At 45.5% G+C, this 17,435-nt stretch overlaps 1 protein-coding gene across 2 annotated transcripts in view; it reads left to right on the top strand.

Moving 5' to 3' along the window:
- The window catches only part of CREB3L2 (cAMP responsive element binding protein 3 like 2), an 89,046-nt gene that overhangs the window by 59,232 nt on the left and 12,379 nt on the right, over positions 1-17,435 (top strand). Inside the window, exons 3-8 of one of the 2 annotated variants that reach the window (XM_075429412.1) lie at positions 3,972-4,138; positions 5,712-5,799; positions 8,540-8,718; positions 9,384-9,530; positions 11,243-11,301; positions 12,901-12,969. In XM_075429412.1, the coding sequence (XP_075285527.1) occupies positions 3,972-4,138; positions 5,712-5,799; positions 8,540-8,718; positions 9,384-9,530; positions 11,243-11,301; positions 12,901-12,969 (709 nt within the window). Of the gene's footprint in view, positions 1-3,971; positions 4,139-5,711; positions 5,800-8,536; positions 8,719-9,383; positions 9,531-11,242; positions 11,302-12,900; positions 12,970-17,435 lie in introns of both variants that reach the window. The other variant, XM_075429411.1, reaches the window with a different exon arrangement.

The raw sequence follows: 17,435 nt of genomic DNA, 5'->3' as shown, positions 1-17,435 counted from the left end.
ATGTGCAACAGTACACTGAATTAAACCTTCATCGGTATTGCTTAATACCTGGGTGCTTTGCAACATTAATGTTCAGTTAGCATAGTCTGTACGTGGAATTGAACAGTGCTGGTTCGTTGCATGTAGCAGCGGCAGCTGAGATTTTTCTAAATACTGTGTAGTACCTAGCGCTCATGGACTTAGGAAAGGATGGGTGGAGGGGAGTGCTTCTCATCTAACGAGTCATTGCACCATAGAGCTGTGAAGTTCATAGGAAGTTTCAGCTAGGATAAAACAACGGGAATAATTTGTTCAACAGTGAACTTTGGAGTCAGGATTTTGAAGCCTGGGAAGGTATTTCTAACAGCCAAAGTGGACCGTCTTTAGGATATGGATTTTCCTTTCCTAGACATGTGAATAGCTAAATCTCTAGTTCAGGCTTTCTGCTCGTTACATCTGAACAGTTTGCAGCGCATTTTGTCCCACCTTAGCAATGCTGTGTTGCCCTATTCACACCCATCTAGAATACCACCACCAAGATAATTTTCTCAGCCTTTTGTTTCGGACTGTGTCTCAGTAGTTCCAGTGTACCTCCTGGATCATGTCAAATATAAACACTCAACCTTCCATTTCTTGACACTAGTCATCTACTCTTTCCACAGCATGTCTTGCTTGGTTTGGAGAACACACCTCCCTTTGCCTCCAGTGGGACCCTTGAGCCAGCCTCCATTGTCCTTTCATTTCAATGTTTCATGTGCACATTTTTCCTTGCTCTTGTTGTTCCATGAAACATCTCTCACGGTTCTCCATACCCCTCCATCAGAAATACTTGTTGTGGAGGGTGTGCCATGCCTCTCAGTATGGCCAGTATTCTGTAGGCCATTCAGTTTTTCCCATTTGCCTATATTTTTCTGGTTTTGTGCAACTTCTCAAGGGCTTTGGGAGAGGGGCTGTCACTTTGTTCTGCTAGTACAGTGCTTGGCACAGTAGACTAAGGTGCTAAGGGGGCTATTAGAAGAGTAAACTTAGATTGATTTTCAGATAATGGCAACCCACTGTGCTCAGGAAGAGGAGAAAGGAGGGTGGGAAATGCCCTCACAGCTCTCTTTGAGCAGAGGAGACATCGCTGGTGACTTCAGAAACAGGAATGTGTCAAAAGAAAGTGACTTGTTGAGCAACACTGACCATGATAGTGAATGCATAGTGACAGAGGCTTGGAAAAAGTGGGGAGAGGGGAGTATCAAGGTGGGATTCGACTAGTGCATTGCTCCGTCCCTGCCTTTCGCCGGGTTGTTCATCTGGAATGACAGCTGTCACTATGCATCATAAGAGGCAATGTCATAAAAGCCTGTTAGAGGCAGTTCTTCAGAGTTATCTCTGTTGAATGCAGTGTGTTGCTGTCTCTGAAAACCACCCGTAACCCTACGAACTGGTTAGACTGGCTTTAAAGCCTCGAATAACTCGGAGCAGTTTACGCGGATCTAAGTGTTGATGGCAGGGATGGCAGGTTAATCAGCAAAGTCAGGTTCCAGGGGAATGAAGCGACCGGCTGAAGGCCAGCGTGTCTCGCTGTCTTACAGCAGCTGAATCCTCGCCACGAGTCTGGGGATTAGAGGCGATAAACATCGTGAGGTGCAGCCTGAGAAGACGTGCCCTGTTTCGCTGGGCACCCGCAGCTAGATTTCTCTTCTGCATGCATGATGATACAAATCTCAGAAAGGTCAGGGCTAATTACTGGGTTCACTGATAGCTCTAATTTATATGTAGCCTTCCTTCCCAGAGGGAGTCTGAAGTAGATTACAGGCGATAGCAGTGCCACCGGCTACTCGGCCCAGAGGTGAGAGGGGCAGCAAGCGGAGGCTCTGCACAGCATGGTGTGGGCGAGGTTTTGGCAGAAGTTATCCAGGCAAGCATCTGAAAGTTGCATTTGCCAAGGCATTCTGGATTTCCAGGCAAAGGTAAAGCTCCTCTCCGAATGACCCACACACAGCAAGCTAGAGGGAGTCCAGAGATCCACTGAATATTTCATGGCAGTTAGCGAGGAGGGAGCTGCGCTCTCATGTTTGTGAGTAGAGAGGTGCGGGGGGGTTGAAAGAGAGCAATGTCCTCTCTCCTGTGTTAATATTTAGACAATGCCACCTTTTTTGTTTTTTCCTAACTGCTTCTATTTTTGTATTTCTGTTTCCCAGAAAGCTCTGCGAGTCGGCTCTCCAGACACTTAAATACGGTGTTTAGCCCTTGCTGTACAGTTACTTCTCTTGGCAGAGCTGGGCTTGCTGTTCTTGAGCTTCTGATTATGGGATACGTATTTTTAATTTTTAATTCCTTGGTGTGTCTTTACTCAAATTACCCCCTTCCTTGCCAGCGGTGGAGGTTGGGTCCCACCACAACGTAATTACTACTACTGGAGATGTACATACTTCTCCCTTCTTCCAGTCACCCAGCTGCTCCCCAGCGCCTGTGTGCCGTGTGCGTGTGTGGTCTTAATAGCAAGGACAGACAGCAGCACGGAGGCAGTAAGCCCGTTCTTATTTTTGTTACCTGTTACTAGCTGAACTCTGCTGACATCTCCCCAGCCTGATACATTCAGGTCTGTGAGGGTCTTGTGTCAGCCTTGCAGAGTGCTACTGGCACAGCCACAGCACCCTGGCTGCCTCCCACGGTGCTGATGTAGCACCCAGTTAATTCAGAGCTCTGTTGCTGGTGACTAGCCATACTGTGTACGTGCTTGCTCTCTGCTTTAATTCCACATATGCAGTAAATACTCTGTGCGAAGGCAGGAGAAAGCTGTGAAAGAAAGATCAACGCTCTTTTCTCTTATGTGTACTTGGCCTCAGATTCCAGCTGCCTGATTTACGGACGTGCTTCTCACAACCGCTGGTGAGTTGTGGCAGAGGACTGCGCTGTACGCTGTTGGGATGCAGCACAGCTGGCGTAGGGTACCCTCCTGCAAGAGAAAAAAACTTCTACGACTGAACTCTAGCAGTAGGGATAGGAATTCTTTTAAGGCAGAATTGCCACTGCCAAAAATGCGTTGTTGTTTTTTTTTAAGTGGGGTTGTTAATAGCCTTGTGGAATTGTTTTATAGCTTAAGTCCTTCCAAGTTCTTGGTCTTCTGTCATACTTTAGATGTGGGAGAATAAGTCCCTGTTCAGCAAGCCAAGCAGTGTCTGCCTCACGAATGGAAATAGGGAGCTACCAACTTACCCTGCCAGCCTTCTTCCAGTTCTTGACAGCGCAGAGCAAACCTTTCAGTGTTGTCCGGGGGAAAGCTGCATGGCTTCCTCCCGATCAGTGAGCTGGCAGTAAGTGGGGCTAGGGGACGATTCTGCCAACACACGGTGCACGTTTCATTGCTGCCAGTCAAAATATGCATCCTGTGCTCTGACTTCCAGAGGTTCTGGGGAGGAAATTAGCATGGTCAGCACGGCACTGGTGCTCCTGTCAAATCATCAAAGCCTTTATCCTCTTTTATACTTACTAAATGAATCCTTGGGGGAAAAATTTTGAAGTTGAGAGTGTGAAAAATCCCCTGTTCTTGGAAGTATAATATCACTGCTCCGGCTATTGGATGATTGCAAGCAGTAGAAGGAGCAGAAGTCTGGCTAAATGCTGGCTCTACAAGGAGGAGTAAAACTGAGTCAGCAGGCGTTAGCGCGAGTAGGACATGGCTCCCTGGCTGCTTTACCCAGTGGCGTGTGGAGTCTTGCTCTGCCATGTGTTAGTGGCTTTCGACAGTGTACAGTGATTAGTGCTCGGTGTCTTCCTCGCTGCTCCTCTCCATATCCTGGGGCCAGGATTAGGTTACAGCCTGAAATGGCACAGTTGTCCGCATTGACTGAGAGCTGAATAGTGAGGACAGAGTTTTGTTGATAGACTGAAATGCCTTCTATGTTTGTTTCCCTTCTCTGGAGGAGGGATGACATTATTTTCTTTTGTAGCCTTTCTGTCTCTGACCTAAACATGTGGTGTCCAATTTCCTTCCCTGGCAGGTGACCTGGAAAATAAGGAATGGTGCCTGGGTACAGAGCTGACTCCAGCAGCAATAAAGACTGAGCCAGCATTGTGCGAGACGTCAGGCCTTGCTCCCTCAGTCAGTCTCACCGTCACGGCCACATCGCTGGAAGGGGAGCAACCTGAGCTGCAGACAGATGCCCTGGTACACGCAGACTTTCTGTTCTCCTCGTCGCGCAGTTAGCTACAGATTCTCCTAAGACTCTGCATACCCGTGTAGCCTCCTTGGTGCAAAAGGTGGTCAGTTCAGGGTGCGCAGTGCAGTCTGCTTTAATGTTTTTCAGTGTTTGCTTCTGTCCCATTATCTACATCTTCAGGTCTTAACTTTCTCTTCTATGCTAGCCCCAAAGCCTGGGGCTCGTGCATTTTTAAAAATACCTAAACAGTTTCTAGTGAACAGGTCCCCACTGAACTGACCAACCCATTTGCGCTGTCAGGCCTGTGACAAGCTGTGTGTCTTCCATAATAACTTGCTTTAGTGCTGCTGTGCCTCCCCCTAATCAGAACAAGACTCCTTGTTTGAAATGACTGGAGAGTTTCCCTGTTTGCCAGCTAAGTCACGTTTGCTAGATCTATGAAGCTTTGACATTCTGAGCTGCTGCTGCTTCCACACCAACCTGCCTGGCAAGGAGCGTTTGTGATGCCTTTCTGACCCCAGCTGAAGCAGCCCGTGAGCATTCACATGGGCTTAGTTTGGCTGTGGTTGAGCTAAGGAGAAGGAACGGCAGCAGCTGGTGGCTCACCAGAGTCCCCTGTCAGAGCAGGAAGCGGCATCACTGGTCTCAGTCCCCAGGGTGCGATGTCAGTCCAGGCTGGGTGGAGTTAGTGAATGCTGAAAATAAATGTTTCCACTGTGATGTGGATCAGAAATATGTGCAACAGAAATTATTTTATGAGAAACTGAGAAAGTTAAACACAAGTTTCCTGTAATCCTCTTCTAGTCTGGACATGCTGTCCTCAGTACGTAGTCCTGCTGTAGCTCGGGGTACCGTGATTTGTGAAGAGTATATTGGGACTAGCTGGGGGCTCGTTACCATTGCACAGCTTAGTTACACAGGTTACTGGGAGAGATTTTGGCTGCAGTGAGCGTGCTGATGTGCCAGACTGACTTCCTCAAGCCTGGGACTGTAGCATTCAGGCAGACTGTGGGCAACAGCTTGGCAGCCTGGTGCCCCAGCCCTCTCAACAGGGCAAGCCAGATGTCTTCCAAACTTCGGTCAGCCGTGACTGTCTCTTTTCCTGCTCCTCCACGCCGTGAAATGAACTTGGGTCCCGTAATCTGGTGCTGAGTGACTGGCACCTTGCTCTTGCTCCCAGATGACAAGAGTCTTGAACAGGTTGTCCCCCACTGCCAGGAGCGCTGCTGTCTCAGCTCAAACAGACGGTGCGGTCCGGCAAATCCTAGCGGCAGCTCTGTTGCTAGGAGAAGTAATTCGAGTGGGTTGCATGCTAGCTTTCAGTCTGAAATGTCATCTCTGAGGCGTAATCTTTTATTTAGCTAAATATAGTAGTAAGAAAAGCCGCAGTGGGAGTAGTCAGGGCAGTATTTTCTGTAGCCTGGTTTAGCAAACTGTGTGAAGCAGTTAAAGCTTTGCCTGTAGCAGAGCAGGAGGAGAGGGAAATCTCTCCATTTATGGAGAAGTCATCCTTGATTCCTTCTATTAAGATTTTAAAGATGTGTGCTTTTGGTTTTCATGTTGTTAATTTCTCTTTTCTAGATGAAACCACTGAGCCAGAAAGTTCTTCCAGAGATTAAATTGGAGCCCCATGAAGTGGATCAATTCCTGAACCTCTCTTTTAAGGAAGGTCTGTTAATTACCAACCCTAAATGCAGGGGGAGATGACCAGAATGCACAATAAATGTACTTTACCCCGATTAAATATTTGTCCTCCTCTTTCGCCGTGTTAATCTTTAGGCTGAAGCTGTTGCCTTGTAGGGATTCAACTCAGGCTGCTGAAGACCTCTCTCTGACCCATTTATGTGTTTTTTCTTTTTTTTTTCTTGCCTATCACAAAGGAAATGATCCCTTTTTTGTCTGTAGCGTATTAACAATTGTACAGGCACTGGAGGGAGTTTGAATCCTTAAAGTACAGGACTGTTCAGGCTAGAAGAGAAATCAATGTGAGAGGACTTAACTAAGACATAGAAAGCATAAAGAGCATAAGTGGAAACTTTACCATTTTAACCTGATAAAAAAGCAAGGATGTGAGTTTATGTGAAATTAAAAGTTAGGTGCATCTGTTTGTAGCGTATTAGTTTTGGTAGCGTTTGGTAGAACTGCCGGGATCCATTTGCACTAATCTATAAACGAGGAAGGAGGAGCAATGATCCCTACCCTGAAAGTTAAGCACAATTTTGTGGCACGTGATATGTTAACTCAAGAAAAGTTTGAAAGAGACCGATATTTGGGCTGAAATTTGAGCAGATAACTGCATCTCACTTAGGAACACTTGATATTCTGGTAGTGAATTAATTTGTGTAGGTAAGTAGAACTGCTCTAGGGAGAGAAGCAAGTGATGTAGTGCGTGGAAAAAGGGAGGCTATATCTCAACCCAGGGCGTAGATTCAGTTGCTCAATTTGTGGAATTAAGGGCCTTGCTGTTTTTGAAGTGTGCATGTTCCTCTGGCAACTACTAGAGTTAGGATGCTAGACAAAAAGAGCTCACGTATAATAGCTTTTATTTGTTACTATTTTTCTTCCTTCCACCCCCACCACCCATTAGATCTTTTCCACTCAAATTTGCAAAGTATAACAGAAGTGGAAAGTGGCAAATTCAGCCTTGGATCTTCCTACTCCCAATTTCCATTGCTGTAAATTATCTCAGAGAAAAAAAAATGACTCAGTTATGGCTGTTTTGGACATCTGCTAAATTGTCCATGTAATATGAGTAGGTGAGACATTGCTTTGTTTCTCTTGGTCCAGACCCATTTGGTCATAAACAGCACTTTGCTTGCCAATTCTAGCACAGGTTCTTTTGGTTGCAAGTGCAGCTGAAGTTAGCTTACGGCCCTGGATGGCACAGTGTGAGGGAGGTTCCTGTGGTGCTTGCCTATACTGCTCCTGCTCCATCAGTACATTAAAGCCTGCACTGTCGCTAGGTTGTCACTTCCTCCGAGTTGTGCCAAAGCAGGTCCTTAGGAGGCAAATTATTTCTCTCCTCCCTGTTCGTATAACGCTTGGGATGTGATCCAATGACATAGACATTCAGCTGAATTCAGTGACGTAGACAGTGGGATTGAGTGCACCCTCAGCAAGTTTGCAGATGACACCAAGCTGAGTGATGCGGTTGACATGCCTGAGGGATGGAACGCCATCCAGAGGGACCTGGACAAGCTCGAGAAGTGGGCCCATGTGAACCTCATGAGGTTCAACAAGGCCAAGTGCATGGGTTGGGGCAACACCCAGTGTCAAGGGATTGAGAACAGCCCCACCGAGAAGGACTTGGGGGTGCTGGTGGATGAAAAGCTGGACATGAGCTGACAATGTGTATTCACATCCCAGAATGCCAACCACATCCTGGGCTGCATCAAGAGAAGCATGGCCAGCAGGTTGAGGGAGGCGATTCTGCCCCTCTACTCCACTCTTGTAAGACCCCACCTGGAGTCCTGCGTCCAGCTCTGGAGCCCCGAGCATGGGAAAGACATGGACGTGTTGGAGCAGGTCCAGAGGAGGCCACAAAAATGATCCGAGGGATGGAGCACCTCTCCTATGAGAAGAGGCTGAGAGAGTTGGGGCTGTTCAGCCTGGAGAAGAGAAAGCTGCAGGGAGACCTTATTGCAGCCTTTCAGTACTTAAAGGGAGCTTGTAAGACAGATGGGGACAAAGTTTTTAGCAGGGCTTGTTGTGACAGGACACAAGGGGTAGTGGTTTTAAACTACTGGAGGGTAGATTTAGACTGGATATAAGGAAGAAATATTTTACGATGAAGGTGGTGAGGCACTGGAACAGGTTGCCCCAAGAGGTGGTAGATGCCTCTTCCCTGGAAACATTCAAGGTCAGGTTGGATGGGGCTCTGAGCAGCCTGATATAGTCATAGATGTCCCTGCTCACTGCAGGAGCGGATGGACTAGATGCCCTGTAAAGGTCCCTTCCAACCCAGACTATTCTATGATCACTTCTCTTGAAAAATACGACTGCTTAATCCACAGCAAAGTTAGGAAAGACTATTGTTTTTGGAGAGAAAGCATGCTGGCTCAGAGACCTTCTGTTAACATGGCTTCCCAGGGACAGGGAACTTGTACTGAAGGATTATACTTAAACCTCAAAGCATTTGGAGAAGAAGCTGAAGTGTAGGTAGGAATGACTGGAGCATATGCGCAGAGCCCTGTTTTGTCTGTTGAACCTAAAGATAGCTGCTGTGTTTCGTTCCTCCTTTGGAGACCTCCATGCTCTGAAAATCTTCCAAGCTGCCATTTTTGCTTGATCCGTTTTTTAGCAGACAGTCCTAGTCTTGGAAACTGGGTGCTGCTGGTGATGGCGGCTCTCGTGGAAATTTAAATTAGCACCTCAAATCCTTGTGTCTTGTCTCTCTTGCCATTTAGCAGTGGACCCCCTGCATTTGCCTCCAACCCCTCCCAGCAGCCATGGCAGTGATTGTGAAGGAGGACAGAGCCCGGCCAGATCGCTCCCTCCTTCAAGCCCAATCCAGCTACAAGCCACGGCTAAAGTGACATCGCGCACAGCTTCAGCGCTCTCCAATTCCCCTCTCTTGACGGCACCACATGTAAGTTGGGCTGGCTTTTTCCAGCATCTGTCTATCTGTCTCTCTTTTTTTCTTTTTTTTTTTTTGATTACTGGTTTTGCCATGGATTTGCCAACTTTGTGTTGTTCTTTAGGGGAATCCATCTCTGGTTAGAGCTGCAGATCCAGTAGTTCTTGCTGACTGGTCTGTTCTGCTCCCACAGAGAACAGTGTGTGCCTCTCCTCTAAGTTGAGACAGGGTTCAACAGTGTTATTTGGTTTCTCCCACCATGGGTTGTGTTTTGTGTCAGAGCCCAACCCTGCTGGGTTAACCTGTCCCTGGTAGATCTGCATCTGTCCTCTTGCCTTGTTGAAACTAAGTGGTAATCTTTAGAGAGGGATTTTCAGCAGTGCTTCTCATTTGTCTTTCCCTGTTTGAACCAAGGGAAGTTTTACTGTTGGCCTCAGTGTGTGCAGGGCAGGGCTGAGAACAACTGTTTTGAGGGAATCCTGACCCAAAGGTTCAGTCTCTGGAAGCTTTCCAAAAGGTCTTCCCCTTCCATGCGTTCCCAATTGCAAGAGGCTGCTGTTTTAGTAGGCAGGGTCCTCTCTGAAGTGGGAGAGCTCCTGCCTTTTCTCCCTAACACCCTTTTCTCTAGAGCTGTGTGCACTTACTGTTATATTACTTCATTTCTGTGACACTTGCAGAAGTTACAGGGGACCGGCCCACTCATCCTGACAGAGGAGGAGAAGAGGACGCTGATAGCAGAGGGCTACCCAATCCCTACCAAACTGCCCCTGACAAAAGCAGAGGAGAAAGTGCTGAAGAAAATCCGCAGGAAAATAAAGAACAAGGTAAATATTAGCTTTGCTGAGTAGTTCCCACTCATCCTTCAGTTAAAAAAATGATGCAGCAATTCTGCAGTAATGCTCTGTGGTACGGTTGAATGCTGTAAGATGTCTTTTAGTAAAGTGTTTTTCTTTGCTCCTAAACACATCAGGAATTTTTCTGTCACTGTGACAGCGTACCTCTGTCTAGGTATTTACATGAACACAGGAACAATAGAGTATTGAGCAAGCAGGTTATCAAGTTGCTGCTTTTTGGCTCCATTTCAAAAACAGTACAGTCCTACCCTTATGGCAGGCAAAGACCTCTGTGTTCTTTCCGTGGTGATGAAGGCTTCTTTTCCACTGTTTGATGTTTTAAGATCTGACTATGTATTTCAGTGCTCTAGTCTTTTGATCACTGAATTCCATGACCTTTAAGTGAATGGTTGATGCCAAGCCTGTGAAATGCCCTACAAGTCTTTCCTTTCTTCCAGCCTGGGGAATAGCCCAGTGATAGGGAGGAAAGCATTTTTTTTTCAGACCTGGTCAGCTCACTCATTCTAAAGGATATTAGCACATCTTTGAAGGTTAATGCATTCTGTTATTGGTTTTGCAGATAGACATGTAAATTTTCTCACACTGAATTGGACTTTGGTCTTGTGATATGTTTTGCAAAATTTTTGGAAGTGACCCTGTGCATTTTATGTACCGTTTTCATATAGTAAAGAGTCATTTATATTGGAGGGGACTTTTGGAGGTCCTTTGGTCCAACCTCTTGCTTTGAAAGCAGGGTCAGCTTGAAGCAAGTTGCCCAGGGACTTGTCCAGTGATGTTTTACTGTCTCAAAGGGTGACGAGTCCTCAGCATCTCTGGGCAACCTGTTCCCATATTAGGCCACTATTGTGGTAAAAGCAAATAAATAGAATTATTAACATCCAGTTGGAATTTCCCTTGTTGCAACTTGGGTTTGGTGCCACTTGCCATTTTGTTGTATGTGTCTGAGAAGACTCTGACATCATCTTTGCTACAGAAGATAGGTGAAGACAGCAACAGCATTCCCTCCTTAGCCTTCTCTTCTTCAATCTGAACAAACCCAGCTTTATCTGCCTTTCCCAATATGTCACGTGCTTCTGCATGCTTATTATAGCAGTGGGCCTCCTCTGGGCTTGCTGCTGTACATCCAGAGGATTTACTTCAGAGCCACAGACTGTATGCTGTACTCGCCTGTGGTCTTGCAGGCGCTGAACAGAGGGGAAGAACCGCCTCGCCCGACCTGCGACCTGCAGTCTTGTTAATGTAGACCCAGATCTGGTCGGCCGCCTTTGCTACGGGAGCGTACTGCTGCCTGGTGTCTGGCTTGTTGTTCATCAGGACATGCAAGCCTTTAACTGCAAAGCTGCTTTCTAGCGCATGCATGGACTGCGCCTCTCCCAGATGCAGGGCATTGTGCTGGGATCATCTTTTAGTATTTGTCCTAGGATATTCTCTCCAGATAAATCTGATTTACTTTTTAAGGTCAGGTCTCTTAAGAGCAGCAAATGATCTTTTTCCAGCTACTGAGAGGAGCAGTCTGGCTTCAGGATGTGAAAACAGACGAAGTCACTTATCAGGAACAGAAATGAGAACAGCAGGGAGGCTTGAATCTAGTAACGTCAGGGCTTTTTACCAGTTTATTAATTTATCTCTGATGCTTTTTTTTCCTCTGCAAATACTTGGTGTTTTTCTTCCTTTTTCCTTAGATCTCTGCCCAGGAAAGTAGAAGAAAAAAGAAAGAATACATGGACAGTCTGGAAAAAAAGTAAGCCAGCCTCCGTCCTGTTTGAAGCGGGCCGATAGCACTGGTTGCTGGACTGGGAAGGGATCCAGCTGCTGGTGCTGGGACTGTTTTGTGCACAGAGTGCCAGCTGCCATCTCGCGGTTGTGACTGAGAAAAGGGCCTTTTTCTGCCTTCTGCTTGTGCGTGTGCTGGGGTGCTCTGTTCAGAACTGCATCTACCTCCAGCACGTTGCTAACATCTCGACAAAGACTTCAAACCTTAAATAAGGCAAGACCCATCTGCTGTCAGCCTCCCGCTCGTGCAGCTCTGCTGGCCTCGCGGGTGGGCAGCATCCAGGGAAAGGTGGATTTAGAGTGAATCTACTCTGTCTTCCCATGCAGATGGAGACAGAAGTAGGAAGTGGGTGAGTCAAGGCTGCCTTGGAAAATAAGCAGAACTCGGGGAAAACAGCATGTGACCCATGGGCTTCCTTTAGCGAGAAGGAGCCAAACCCCCAGTTAGCGATTTGTATCCCAAGTTAATCTTTCTTTCACCAGACAAGTGTTCTAGTATTTGTTTCGTGGACGTCACCGGATGGAGCTGTTAAACCCCTTGTACCATCTTCGGTGATATCGTTGATGTAATTTCCTTTTTTTCTTCTTATCTCTTTATGGATGAGTCTTGCTTTCTCAGAGTTACTCTTGTGAAATTCCACCATATACATACAGATATCAAAGATATTTTGGTTTACCTTTTTCCTTCTTGAAGCTATTCCATCTGGTCATGTTTGTCTGTGTAGGAGTCCCATATTTTTCCTAGAATCGTAGAATAGTTTGGGTTGGAAGGGACCTTTAACGGCCATCTAGTCCAACCACCCCTGCAATGAGGAGGGACATCTGCCACTAGATCAGGCTGCTCAGAGCCCCATCCAACCTGACCTTGAAGGTTTCCAGGGATGGGCCATCTCCCACCTCTCTGGGCAGCCTGTTCCAGTGCCTCACCACCTTCATTGTAAAAAAATTCTTCCTTATGTTCAGTCTAAATTTTTACTTGGACCTCTTACGTGGCATGTCATACGACAAACAATTTTAGTTTAGGGGGTTTCCAGGAGCAGTGTGGAAATGAGCACTCTCTTGGTAGTGAATTCTCCTGGCTTATTAACCTCCCTAAGCTTGAAATTTGAGGATCTGATTTCAGAAGCATGGCACTTGCAAAATTGCTTGGTGCCTCATGCTAGCAGTTATGTGCGCGCACACACACACATTGACACCTTTGCACAAAATGCTTTCTAACAAAACAAATATAGCATGTTCTGTGACTTTTAAACTACCTGTCCCATGGCGTGAGGCACAGAAGAAGTCTGAGCAGGGTCTTTGCTGTTGCAATTTCAAGGGGCAAGAAGTCGTTTACAGCCCGTCCTGAATGAGCTGCACTTGCTGGGATGTAGTTGGGCACTGTAAGCAAGTGCTCCACAGCTAGTATCTTTTGCGCTGTCTTTTACACCCTGAAGTATGATTAAAGATTATTACTAAAGTTTGTTGGTGTAACTTTTCATTAAATGTAGGCGAGATCATAGAGCTCTTTGTGAAAGCGAGTTTAATCAATGACTTTTTACTCTTTCTTTCCTTGTACTGTCTACAGAGTTGAGACTTGTTCAAATGAAAATAGTGAGCTGCGTAAGAAGGTTGAAGTCCTGGAGAATACTAACAGGTAAGGTACAAAAGAAATGAGACAAAAGTGTAGCATGATATTACAGTGACAAGTGAAAATCTGGAAGTTAGGAGATCAATTGAAATGTGAAGAATAGCTGTATCTGATCCAGTTAACGTCAAAGAAAGATGAGGAAGGCCAGATATTGTGACTGCAGTGTGATGTAAAGCAGAGAGGCTTTGATGTCAGGTCTGAAACTGTCTCCCTAGCCTGTGGTGTGCTTGAGAAGAGTTTTAGCTTTTTTCTTTGAGTTCTTCCACTGCCCAAGGAGACATGATTAGTGGTACGTAACAAACAATAAACTACAGCCGAGCTCTCCAAATTGTCTTTATTTAGCAAAAGACTGTTTTGACAGGAGACCTTGACCTGGAGCATGACGCTTCCAGAAATTGCAGTGCTGAAGCTCAAGAGTCATTATAGTTCCTTCTGGCCTACTAGATGTCATGGCAATTATTGTGCACCCTTCTAACCATCTCACACCCCAGAATTTCCTTCATTTGAAGGGGGAAAAATAAGCTTCTTGTTTCTTCATGTGGGTGACTCAATGTGGCTTTTTCAAAGGGCACATGGCAGAAGATGTTCAATAGCTGAGCTTTTAATCAGATGTTAGCTGAGAACGGAGCGTCAGTCATGGCTTGTGCTCGGTGTGTTCTCTAAGAATGGCAAATTTGCTTGAGTAGGTACTAGATAAGCCCACTGTTAACACCTTCTAGTTAGAGACATTTGCAGGGATGGTTGAATATTACCATTGAACGTGATGGTAGCACTGAAGTGGGGGAGGAGGCTGGGTTTTGAAGATAAGACCCACGATCATGGAAAATGGCCCTAGAGCTTGTCTGGCAGCCAACGTATTGCTAATTGAGTGGCATGTGTTGTTTCTAATCTGCGGATCCAATCTCTAATTTCATGGAGCCCAGACCCTGTAGCACTGAAGTTTGCTGGAGCGTCTCCCACACACTGCTCATGCAGAAAGACATCTGCTGCTTGTTTGAAGGGAGCCAAGCCGTTTCTGTGCCTCCTGTATCTTCCTCCACGGTTTTACATAAAAGAACCAGGAATTGTTCCGTAGGTGTGGAGTAGGGTTTTCTATCCCAGGATCTGTTGCAGGAGGTGCTGAAGCCGGCTGCTCTAAGGAAAGGTGCAGCTGTGGATGGACCACGAAGGGACAACATTGTTGTCAAGCCTAGAGTTCTCCCCAATTCGGCTAAATTTGGACAGCTGTTTTCATCTTGGAGTTACTGTGGATGCCGTCATGAGAACAGTGCTGTTGGTATTGTCCAGCCTTTTAGACAGGACCTTTAGCATCTTCTGTATTATTTGGTGATCCTAATTCTCTGACGCTAAATACTCTAAAAATATTGAGCTAAGTGATATTGTGTCGGAATCCTTCATACTCTCGGTGTGTGGGATGAGTTGGGTTGTTTTCTTCCCTCTGTAACAGCACTGATACTGTAATCTCCTGCAGAGAAGCGAAAGTTCCTGACCCTGTGCGCAGAAATTCTTGTAATTCATGGCGATGCTGTTTTGGCTATTTAGATAAAAACTGTACCTAAAATCTGTTATGGCTTCAAATTGAAGTACTGAGAAATTTGTAAAAGTGCCTGTTTCCATCACGCCTGAATTATGTAACATACCACGTTATGGTTTTTTTCACCTTAACCCCAAAGAGCCACTTTTCTTATGTAGTGTATAATTGTGCAACTGTGTCCTTCAGAGAATGGTTCCAGGCACTTGTTTAATGTACATTATCCACTTCCTATGCTGAATTCAAAATGTCTGGTTTCCTCATTGGTATTTGCACAGAGTCTTGATGTGGCATCCAGAAACTGTTGAAATGTTTCAGAACTTGTCTTCACAGCATCCTATAGATGGTACTTCCCTCACCTATGTACAGTCAGGAATCAAAGTTTAAAGCAGTGTCTGTGTATCTTTGGATGCCCAAATTTAAATGCTGAGGACTTTATACCTCAAAGTACCTAGCACACAGTCATACACACATGTATCTTACTTAATATGCCCAAAGCAGAGCCCTAGTTGACTTTAGTCGCAACTTCAAAGCAGTAAAAAATGAAGACCTCATTGAAGGTTTTGTCTAAAAGTAGATCTACAAACATTAGAGCTGTTCTTTTGTTGTGAAAAATTGTAAGAGTGGACGAAAGATAATAGGAAAAGAAGAGCTGTGATTACAGGTAAAAATGTTCATGCATTCAGTGTGGATGAAGACAAAGTTGTTTTTTTTACCTTGTTGGAAAACTGGGCTATAGCTGCTTACCGAAAAGGTCATGCACATGTACGTGCTGTCAGTTAGTATCAGGTTTGTATAGTCTGGCTGGAGTTGAGAGGAACTGAAGGGAAATTTCTAAAACGTACAACTATGAACATCAGAGATTCCTTTCAGTATGTGCAGTCAGTTTTTTAGAGCATGTTATTCTATATATAGAACACATTTTGCACAGAGCGTGTTATTCTATATATAGAACACATTTTGCACAGAGACATACCTAATACATCAGGGGAATCCTGCTTGCATTTCAAAATCTGGCTCCAAACCATGGAAATACTAAAATTTCTTCTGGTAAAAATGTTCCTACATTATTCTCAGTAACGTGAAAAAATTTAGAAGGATCTTCCCTGAGAGCCTGCCTTAGCCTGAAATTCTGGATCTGAAAACATCTAATGTAGAAGGTGCAAGTGTAGTCAAAAGCTGTGCATCCAGAAGCATCTCCCTTAACATTTGTGCATCTTAAAAGGCAAGACAGTAGGCTGGGGATCTGGATGCAAGGGAGTTTTAATTCTCATTACTCTGAGTGGGTGACTGCAGCATTTTTGGCATCTTTAGTATTAGAACACTGGCATATGTTTCCTCTCCAAATTTACATGACTCAGTCCCTTAAAAGAAACCCATCCAAATTCCTTTCTAGGCAGTTTTCTCAAAACCAAAGCAGCACATTATTACACGCATATCTATTACGTTTTGTAGCCACAAGTGAGCCAGGCTCTCGTGGGTTTCAGTAGCATCTGAACATGTGGGGTACTGCTACCTTGAAAAGCAAACGGTGTGAGAAGGAGCTGGCACCAGGAGTTGAACTGACTCGTCCCAGTCACCAGCAAGGCTTGATCCACTCGTGTGTTGGCGCCGGGACTGAAGGCAGAAACTGCCAGTGTTCAGGGGTTGAATATGGTCGCTGACACCAGCGTTGTCTAGCTGGGAGCCAGGGCTGTTTGGGCTCAAAGACAGGATTGAAACATCCGGTGCTGCGTATGACGTGAGAGAAGTAGGTTTGCTTTTCACTTCTGCTGAGTCTGCATTTATAAATATTGACAATCACTTTTCCTGGAGAAAGGATAGATGTAGGATCCAATTAGCAAATGGGTGAGTGTGTCACACATGGACAGTGAGTGCAAGTAGCTGCTAGAGTTGCTCCCGTGGGGAAAGGACAAGCAAGTTGTGTAGATCTCCGCTCTGACAGTGGTTTTTAAATAAAACTGGGATGTGCTTTCATTTCTCATGCTCCTGCTCAAGCTATTGAGCAGTCACCTAAAGATCAAATTGCATATCAGTGTGACCCACCAAGAGTCTGTCAGCACCAAAGCTGCCAGGCTTCACTGATTTGCATGGCTGTCCTTTATTTGGGGCTGGTAAGGCCATTTTACCAAGTCATTTTCAAGGATGGCAGGACCTGAATTTAGCTGCAGTGAGATATCTTGCACTTCACTTCGGACCACCCTTATAATAGCTGACAAAGTGTGGCAGCCTTGGAGCGACTGCTTGTTTTCAAAGCAGCAGGGCAGTGTTTTTATGCTGAAACATCTTTGATGAAAAATTGCTGGATTTCTTTTTGAATTCAAATGAGGAAAAATTCTGGATACTTTTCTGCTTTGAGGCATTTTGGTCGTTAAGTGAAAACCTTACTTTAGGATTTGCTCTCTTTCCTGCGAATACAGGGAGAGAAGGCATCTGTGTGTAGAGTTGGAAGACAGAGTAATTTTTCTCTCTCCTTGACAAAATTAAGTTTTGTTTCTCACGAAGTAGGTAAATTCTCTGAAAAAATCTTGATCAAAATAAACGGTGTTTGATGTCCCCTAGAAGCTGTCTTTTTAGTTTAGATCGACGTTGGATTTTAAACATAAACAAGGAATTGAGGAAGCCTCCCGGGTGTCTAGGTCCTGGAGAGATGGATTTCCTCTTCTTAAAGTGTCACTGAAAGCAGAGGGGAAGCCTTGACTTACTCCCTACTTTGGTAGTGAAAGGGACTCTTCTGAAGAGGAGTACGTGAATGTGCACACGAAAACAAGACATCGCAGGCAGAGTGAATTTGCTGGCAGTGTGTGGAAGGGAGAGCAGGAGTCTTCAGTCACTTTACAGCTTTCCTATGAGGTGCTGCCATTGGCAGGGAAAAGCGTGAAAGCACGTTCACGCCTCCTACGGAGGTGACCCTCTAATTGAATATCACCGGGAAATGTGT

The sequence above is a fragment of the Opisthocomus hoazin genome, chromosome 8 (genome assembly GCF_030867145.1).
Source record: "Opisthocomus hoazin isolate bOpiHoa1 chromosome 8, bOpiHoa1.hap1, whole genome shotgun sequence".
Classification (NCBI taxonomy): domain Eukaryota; kingdom Metazoa; phylum Chordata; class Aves; order Opisthocomiformes; family Opisthocomidae; genus Opisthocomus; species Opisthocomus hoazin.
Note: the sequence above shows the minus strand (reverse complement) of the source record. Positions and strands in the feature narration are given on the sequence as shown.